Below are 9,537 nucleotides of genomic sequence, written 5' to 3' on the forward strand. Positions count from 1 at the left end.
CCCAGCGTCTTTTTTTATTGGAGTTGAAAATGTTTTTGTTGCATGCAGAAATAACATATCGTTTTCTCTCTAGCAGTTCATTGATTTCATAAATGCAACACATAGTTGTTTTTATACATAACATAAAGGTAAAAAAATAAAATATGCAGTGTTATCTTCATTTTAGATCAGTGGAACGATTCTTTTTAAAGTCACTCACTGAAATTAATCGAGTCAGTGATACCTTTTGAGTTAGTTCCTTTTGAAAAGTGATTCTTTTATAGCCCTCGTTTCCTATACAAACTCTAATCATGGTGGGAAATAGTGGTTAATAATTTAATGACTATAGTTATGTACTGTAATGTTATGGCGTGTATGTAATAGTAATTGCAAGTTTTTAGAAAGTCTTTGACTATTGCATGATGGGTAACCAACCAAATGTTTGCCCCAGGGCGCGATGTGCGCTTGTTCCGCTACTGACAGGGGCAATAAACATGTCTCTGTGTGAATTAAAAAGAATCAAGACTTACGATACCAGTGCAACAAAAATTTATTTTAAAGTGCCCCACACACACACACACACACACACACGCACACACACAAACTTTAACACAAATATAAAAATGAAAAATGTGCAAATCAGTTACATTAACGAAATATTGAATATGTTAAATGTTAAAGTATCCAAATGTAATAAAAATAAATATCTTAAATAAGGAATAAAACAACCAAACTGAGCAAAAATGCAAAATGTGCAAAAAGTATAACTATATACATAAAGTGCTTTGCCTATAAATTGGCATTTAAGAATGTCAGCTCACGCACTTTGGAGGTGCTGAGAATAAACATAAGATTCTCAGCTGAATCAGTCTATAACCCGACTCTGTGAGTCCACTGAGAATCAGCTGAATCAGTCTATAACCCGACTCTGTGAGTCCACTGAGAATCAGCTGAATCAGTCTATAACCCGACTCCGTGAGTCCACTGAGAATCAGCTGAATCAGTCTATAACCCGGCTCCACGAGTCCACTGAGAATCAGCTGAATCAGTCTATAACCCGACTCTGTGAGTCCACTGAGAATCAGCTGAATCAGTCTATAACCCGACTCCGTGAGTCCACTGAGAATCAGCTGAATCAGTCTATAACCCAACTCTGTGAGTCCACTGAGAATCAGCTGAATCAGTCTATAACCCGGCTCCACGAGTCCACTGAGAATCAGCTGAATCAGTCTATAACCCGACTCCGTGAGTCCACTGAGAATCAGCTGAATCAGTCTATAACCCGGCTCCACGAGTCCACTGAGATTCAGCTGAATCAGTCAATATAAGAAGAATGACAAATAAAAAGTGTATCACTGTCACGTGGTCTTTATAAGTTGTGTTCAACTACAGTTGTATGGAATGTTTGTTCAATAAGCTACAGACACCAGTTTGGATATTACATCAACTGTAACTTACCTAAAATGCAAATTTGTAAATTGAGCTCTGTGACGAATCCCACTCTGGGACATGTCTCTCCCCTGGGTAAACTGAATGTCTTCATCACCATCATCTTCTTCATCACCATCATCTTCATCACCGTTACCATGGCTGCTTCCGAGAGGTTCTAGGATTTGTCGTGCTTAGCAGATGTTGTGAAGCACTGCACAGGCCGTAATGACTTTGCAGACCATAGCTGGTGACAGGCACACATCTCCATGCAACACATGAAACCTCCTCTTCAGCTGGCCAATACCCTGCTCAACTACTGAGCATGTTTTCTTGTGGGCTCTAAAAGTCAGTGCAAAAGACATCACAAGTTAAGGTGGCCTAATGCACTCAGCAATAATGTGAATATGTTTGATTAAATAGCCTATCTCTTGTTTGTAGTATATTCAAGCACATTTGTAACTACATTTTATTTTCATACACAATGATTCACTGTTAGTCTACTGTTTAGGTACCTGTTGTCCTGGGTCTGGGTGGAGGTAATGTGTTAGGAGCCATGGTTTGCATGGATAGCCACTGTCCCCTAACAAATGACAGTTAACTGGTACATTATGTATTTCAAAAAGCTGTCTGACCTGGCCATTTTGCAGCACTGTCTAAAATCTTGCGATCTGCACTGAAAACAATTTGCACAATGATGCTGTGGTTCCTCTTTCTGTTGACAAAAACGTCTTCATTTTCCGATGGTGCGATTATGCAGATGTTCAACCCATCAATTACACCAACAACACCGGGGAACCCCATATGTCCATGAATGCCCTTTTGAGTGTGAACGTCCAGTGGAAATGAAATGAACTGTGTCACTATATGAGACTGTGAAAGTGCTTCAGTAGTTTGTGTGATCACTCTGCTTATGGAAGGTTGTGACAGACACAAAGTCATCACTACTGCACTGTTGCATTTTTCCAGTTGCCAAATACCTCAGTGTTGTTATCACTTTCATTTCTGGTGTTATGGCATTACAACGTTGGGTGGGAGATGTGAGTGCATCTCTAATAAGTTCGACCACAAACATTATCCCATCGTGATCCAGTCTGTAGCGTTTAATTAACTCACGATCGTTCAGGGTTTGGAGAATATTTCTTCTTTCCGCCATTTTCTCCTGTGCTATAGAAACTCTTTTAGTCCTCCTCTCTACTCTTAACAATTTTTACCTTAGGAGCTGTTTTTAGGGCTAAGATGTTTTGTGAATCATTTTTATCTTTACTAAGCTTTAGTCCTAAATTTAAGGGGAAATTCTAAGAAAATGTCATAATTCTAAGAATTTTCTTAGAATTTCGTCACTAGAAGCAACTTTTAGGCTTAAGAAGCTTTGTGAATACGGGCCCAGGTTTCTTTTGCTGAGAGCAATTTTAACTTTCACTATGTATAGTATGTGGACATGTGTGTATTTGTATGTATATATGTTATGCAACACTGAGACTGACTGACTGTCAACTTTAGCCAAAATTAATAAGTGTTTGAAAAATAGTATTTGAGGACAAACATGTCACAGTAATACTGTGTGTGTGTGTGTGTGTGTTTTCTTCATCACATCTAACTATCAACAACAATCACCTGTTCTGTAAAGTAGACACTAAATTAGATGTGAAGTTTTCCAGCACTATTGTAGGCTGTAATATGGTCGATTAAAAAAAAAAAAAACAGACTTACTGATAAATATTTTTTATTCACATTTTTCGTACTCTTTATGACAGGGTGTACAAATTTTTATTGTTGGGATCAGATGTGGAGAAAAAAAGCAGTCACGGGCCACAGGTTCTGTGGTAATAACATTTATCTTCACTCAAACTGTGTTTATGTTTAACTCAGTAGATGGGTGATAAACACTTTCTGTGGAACGCTTGACAGATATTTCTAAATAAAGATTTCACTCACCAATGAATGATTGTAATGGGAGATAATCTTTTTTTCCTAACAATGTCAAACAAGATCCAATTGAGATCTAAGATAGCCGCCAGTCACCTATGCTGTGTCCTACAAAATCATTTAATGTAAAACCTCTTGTGATGTTTTAACTCATACAGTTAATGGAGCACAGCAGAGTTAAAAATAATCTTTTCAACAGTTTTGTTTTGTACAGCAGTGTAGCTCATGATTCCAGACTAAAGCCAGTTAAAGCCAATTCAATGTTTTAATGCTAAAGTTTTATCACAGTTGAGGAACAATGGGGAAAAGTGCAAGGATTTTTCATCTACTGTTATTTTGGGTCACACAATCTCACTGTTCCTCCAAAAAGCCCAAACCCGGCATACAGAGGCCGAGTGAATGTGGTGTGCACTCTGTGAATGAGCTTCATCGTGTCAGAGACACTGTAGAAGGACAGACTTCCTTCAATGTGATCCACATACACTCCTATTCTGGAGGATGATGGAACTCTGAGCTCAGTTTCGATGTCATTGTGATAGAAAGAGAGAAAGGAAGAGGAACAGCGTAGACTCCAGGACTGACTGTTGCAACCAAATCCACACTCTTTACCCCGTCCTTTCCTCTTGATCTTTTGATATGAGACTGAGATGGACACACCTCCAACACCGCTCCACTCCACCTCCCAGTAACAGCGTCCACACACATTCTCCTGACACAACACTTGCAAAAGGTTGTCAAATCTCTCTGGATGATCAGAGTACAACTTTCCTATACTGAATGTCACCACTCTGTTCTTCTCAGATAGACAAAGGCAATGATTTGCTGTGTTGGGATCCAGAGTCAGATAACAAAAATCTAAAATAAAAGGAAAAAAGGTAATTATGTTAGCTTTTCCAAATTGTGTGTGTGTGTGTTTTAAACATACATTTCAGAAAATCTTCTCTGCTATTTGGCTTTGAGGATGAAATCTTCTGAACTGTTGCAGTTGTAAACGGAGTTGAAGACAAAAATGAATCATCAGCTTCTGTAAAAGATGGATACAGTTTAAAGATACAGTGAATATATTCCTTTTAAATCAATGTTTTAAATAAAAATATTGGTCATTTCTTTGTATCTTGTGACTATGTCCTGAGCAACTAAAGACTTCCGTCATGTGTTTCTCCAACAGGAACAGCATCTCTTACCATGTGGAGGGATTTTGTTTAATTCCTCCTTGCAGAATTCTTCCAGTCGCATTTTCAGATCTGAGAGAGACTTCCTCATTCCATCAAGTGAAAAATGTTGATGGACAGTGATGCTGGGTGAATCCTCATGATCAGAAAAGTCACAAAGAGATGGGAGCCTCTATAGACAGAGATGGAACAAGAGAGTAATCAATTATCTCAGAGGTAATGAGACTAAAGGCACAATGTGGTTATAATAACCTGCTGACAATAACAATATACTATTTAAAAAATTAAGTTTATGGTAATGTGTTTGCTGTAAATAGGACTCATCACTACAGCAAGTGTTACCTGGAGGAAGTGGATGTGATCATGTGTTTGTGAAAGCTGCTCCAGCTCAGTGACTCTCCTCTTAAGGTCACTGATCTCCTGCTCCATTTGCTCCAGGAGCAGTTCAGGTCGATTCAGTTCAGCCTTCTCCTGAGCTCTGATCAGCTCCTTCACTTCAGAACGCTTTTTCTCCATGGAGCTAATCATCTCAGCAAAGATCATCTCACTGTCCTCAACTGCTGTCTGGGCACGAGACTGTTAGGAAGTATACACACAGACAGACGGACGGACAGTTTATTCATCCCAGTTGGAAATTTACAACTTCCAGCAGTATCCACAAGCATAGGTAATGGTTGAATGGATGACTGGTTGTTTGTGTTGTGTGTGTTTCTAGGAGGTGGTCACCTTAATCTTGTCCACAGCCTCTTTCAGCTCCTGCACCTTCTTCTGTTTCTCCTGGATTCTCTGCAGGGATTTCATCTGCTCCTCCTTTAGCTTACTCTGAACAAAAATCACTTATATTCAGCTGGTGACAAATGATGTGTGAGTGAATATTAACAGCAGCTAAATGGTTAAAGTTCACAGTATTGTGTGGAATTGTTTAAGTTGTTAAACTGGTTTTCAGCTGTTCCAAAGTTCATTAACTCCTCTGATGTGATTATGACTAATGCTGGGTGAGGAGGACAATTTCCTGAACTGAAGCATTGTAATCACAATTTAATCTGGTAAATGACTAGAGCAGCTGATTCTAGATAAGAAATACATACAACTCAGATGAATTCATTCTGAAAAGATTTCTAGTTCTCACCTGTTTTCCAGTTCTCTCTACTGAAACTGAAACAGCGTCATGACCTTGGTGATTTTCCAACATGCACAAAGAACAAATACACTTTTGGTCAGTACGACAGTAGATCTCAAACAGTTTATCATGTTGAGAGCAGATCTTCTCTTGGAGTTTTGAGGAGGCTTCAATTAAGGCGTGCTTTTTCAGAGCAGGAAGTTCAAGATGAGGTTTAAGATGAGCTTCACAAAAGGAGGTCAGACACATCAGACAGGACTTTACGGCTTTGTGTTTTCTCTGGGTGCAGAAATCACACTCCACATCTCCAGGTCCAGCGTAACAGAGAGAAGGAGAAGGAATCTGGACAGTTCTCTTCAGTTTCTCCACCACTTCAGCTAGCATGTTGTTTCTGCATAGAACAGGCCTCAGAGTGAAAGTGTCTCTGCACTGAGGACATCTGTAGATGCCTTTCTCATCCTCCTGATCCCAGCAGTCATTAATACACACTTTACAGTAACTGTGACCACAGCGAGTAGTCACCGGATCCTTCAGGAGATCTAGACACACTGGACAGCTGAATTGATCCACTGAAAAGTGACTGAGTGAAATACAGGCCTCTGCCATTTTGCTGCACTCACACACTGAGAAATGGTCAACAATATGCAACAATCAGATGTTTGCTCTGAAATCAGTATAGAAATGGGTGGGTTGAGAGAGAGAGAGAGAGAGAGAGAGAGGAAAGTCTTCGTCAACATGGGTGTAAAAGTTAAACATGTAGATTCAATAAATGTACATCTTTAACTACAATTTATTTATATTTAAATGCTACAAAAACAGTTCAGGGTTGGGTTTCCTGATAATGATGAATCTTAGTGAATAATGAACAAGCAGGGCAAAAGTATGAGTATTAAAAAAGGCAGAGAAGTTGAGGAAATTAATTGACAATCATGGGGTCAATGTAACAGATCAAATGTATCAGAGACTTAAACACTGAAAAGATGGGAATTTCATGTCAGTGCTGAAAGCAGTGCTGGACTACATTCCCCATCAGCTTCTAAACATCACTGAGTCACAGTCCAGTCTAACAAGTGTAACACTAACATTCATGTTCTTACATTTGTAGTCTTCCTTGTCTAATGTTCCTCATGTTCTGCACCTGATGAATAGTCTGCCTCTGACTTCATCACCTGACATGAACATGTTGACACTGACTTGTATTACATTAACTTTACTAATTCATGCATAGTTGATAACATTGCTGTCACACAATGGCCTTGAGTTTGATCCTAAGTTAGGGAGGCTGCATGGATGCTCTGAATACACATGGTCAAGTCTAATGAACACTGTGCACTGCTCTATCAGAGCAAACCATGCACAAATTACAGTAGAGTAGCTGCGTGTTCTTATTTACATTAGTCCTCTAGCTAAGTAATGTTCCCACAATAATGTATTAGGGCTATTACCAAAAAGTTTAAAAGAAACCTCTGACAAGTACGTTGAACATTTTTATTATGATCCATTTTAAGATATATGATTATAATATATTGTACTACTACTACTGATGGCACCTGTCTATCTGTTGTTTATTTAAAATGATAAAGACCTTTAATCACATTATTTTCCATATGAGTTTAAAATGTTGATCTTTATTAAATGGTTTCAGCTCTCAAAAGAATAATGTTGTAGCTCAACAGCTACAACAAAATAATGTTGTAGGTTAACAGCTGCCATGTTTCACACACAAACATACTCAGCATTTTAGGGAAAGATTCAGAATCAACTATCACTGACTAGGTCCTGTAGTTATATATCATATATCATTAACATATAATAAAAATACAAAAAAACACATTATTTTCTTCATTACTAGCATTAATGTGATACTGGGAAGGAAGCATCAAAATGTTCCAAAATAATGATTACACACCACTTATGAGTGGAAAGTTCCAGAATATCCATGCAGATGCCACCAATAGATTCCACAGCTTCTTTCATAAAGCAGTCAGATTTCCACTGCCCTCCAATGCCCACCTGGTGTAACCTAACACTTTTCAACACTCACCTGGTTTAATATCACCTCCGTGTAAGATTCTTCAGGTGCAGTGCAATAGTCTGTTCAGCGTGCTGTTCTGTTCAGAGTAATGCATTGTCTCTAACAGGTCTTACATTCTGAACATTCTCTAAAGGTAGAAGGACAAGTTCTCCTTGCAAGTACAAGACTGGATGTACTTCCTGATTAGAAGCAGGAGTTGTTTTTTTCATCTGTTGCCTAATTCTTTGCTTAATTTTATTGAGATTTGAGAAAATATTTGAAACAACATTAAAATTTTGGTAAAGGCTATGCTGTGTAGATCTTCTAGAGTGAGATTCTGTTGCTGTGCCCCAGGTTTTACTAGTGATGGGAGAAGTAATTTAGTAGATTCAGTAGATTTCTCTTTCTGTTGTCACATTCTATAGAATGCTGTTTTAGTGCAAATTGAATAGATGCATATGCCTGTAATACGTGTGCCAGGTTTTTACCAGAAAGGGCCAGTGTGGGTGCAGGTTTTTGTTCCAGTCAAGCAAAAGCCACACCCAAGTCTACTGAAAGCAAAAATCAGCTGTAGCTCTTGTCTGATGATGCATGAAAACCTCCACCCACTACTGGCGAAGAAGAAGAAGTAGTAGTTCATAATTGTCAGTGTTCATAATTGGGGATGAACCTGTTCAGTATTAACCAGGTATTGCCTGTTTGTATCTAGCATGAGACGCATCTTTCTCAACCCTGACCTTCAGCAGCTCAGTGTAGTTAAACCGATAAAAATTCAGGGCTATATATTTATACAGTCAGACCCCGCCATACATTGTTAACTTGTTCCAAGAGACTTAAGTTGATTTTCGCCATAAGTCGGAAATGCTCCTAAAATGTGCTGTATGTGGCATCAGTACTATTTTTATATTGAATATATATATTTTCTTATTTTATAAAAAGAATTTTGTTAAGTTTGGTTTTATTAGTGTAACCCAAGGACTTCCTTCAAATGAGAGTGTACACAAAAAAACAAACCAATACTCAAAAATTCATAACTTGTTTATTAATACCAATATAACAAAATAAATGTAATAAACCCTCTTCAAAAAAAGATATTAATAGCCAGTCAACACTTTATGAACCCTAATACAATCCAATCCCAGTTTTTTCACACAGAACAATACAAAAGAAAAAAGGCAATTTCATTTAAAGCACAACTCACTCCAAAAAAACCAGACTCCAAACCAAACGTTAATTTCACTACAAACATAACCCTCATACAAATAAATAGTCCATATGCTTTAAAGCATCAGTATTGCACACAGAGTATATAGGTTGGCTAGCTACACAAGGCTGGGAACTGATGTACAAATGAAGAGAAAAAAAATAAAGAAAAAGAAAAGAAAACACTGCACTAGCCAGTCCAGTTCACAACAATCATCAAGTCTTAGTTGCACTGGAGGCCTACAGTACACACATGCAGGGACCAGCTAGCTGAGGAAATGCAACACAACAAACAGTAAGGAGGAACAGTGATCAACTAAACCTAATACAAAAACAAACACAATTAACAAAAACAATTAATATTTAAAAAAAAACCATTTTAACTTTTATTTTAATCTCATTAAAATAATAAAAACAAAACACTTCCAGACATGTATATAAAACCGCCGTCAATCCCAAACTACTTTCTGAGGGTATTCAGGACCAAAGGAGAATGAATGTGACCGAAGGGAGGCAAATCCATGATGTTTACATCTACATTAAAAACATAATACCCTAATTTAATAAAACAAGGCTTTGTGAATGTGAAGCCAAACAATCGATATTCACTTAGCCTACCTGCTCATCCAGATCATGTTCATACACAAACAAACAAGAAAGCGCTACCAAACAGCATGCTTCCACACAAAAGA

The 9,537-nt window shown here is 38.0% G+C and overlaps 1 protein-coding gene across 2 annotated transcripts; it reads right to left on the reverse strand.

Annotated features, from left to right (window-relative positions):
- Positions 1-3,116: 3,116 nt before the first annotated feature.
- Positions 3,117-7,853, reverse strand: LOC131347219 (E3 ubiquitin/ISG15 ligase TRIM25-like). Of its 2 annotated transcripts, none has more exons than XM_058381180.1 (7): positions 7,673-7,853; positions 5,638-6,292; positions 5,235-5,330; positions 4,851-5,084; positions 4,521-4,680; positions 4,262-4,360; positions 3,117-4,191 (listed from the first exon to the last, which is right to left on the reverse strand). In XM_058381180.1, the coding sequence occupies exons 2-7, from the start codon at positions 6,232-6,234 to the stop codon at positions 3,668-3,670; spliced, it is 1,710 nt and encodes a 569-aa protein (XP_058237163.1). In that variant the 5' UTR covers positions 6,235-6,292; positions 7,673-7,853; the 3' UTR covers positions 3,117-3,667. The 2 variants fall into 2 exon arrangements, with proteins under 2 accessions (XP_058237163.1, XP_058237164.1); XM_058381181.1 differs by having other exon boundaries at positions 7,538-7,675.
- Between the last annotated feature and the right edge of the window lie 1,684 nt (positions 7,854-9,537).

The sequence above is a fragment of the Hemibagrus wyckioides genome, linkage group LG26, assembly GCF_019097595.1.
Source record: "Hemibagrus wyckioides isolate EC202008001 linkage group LG26, SWU_Hwy_1.0, whole genome shotgun sequence".
Classification (NCBI taxonomy): domain Eukaryota; kingdom Metazoa; phylum Chordata; class Actinopteri; order Siluriformes; family Bagridae; genus Hemibagrus; species Hemibagrus wyckioides.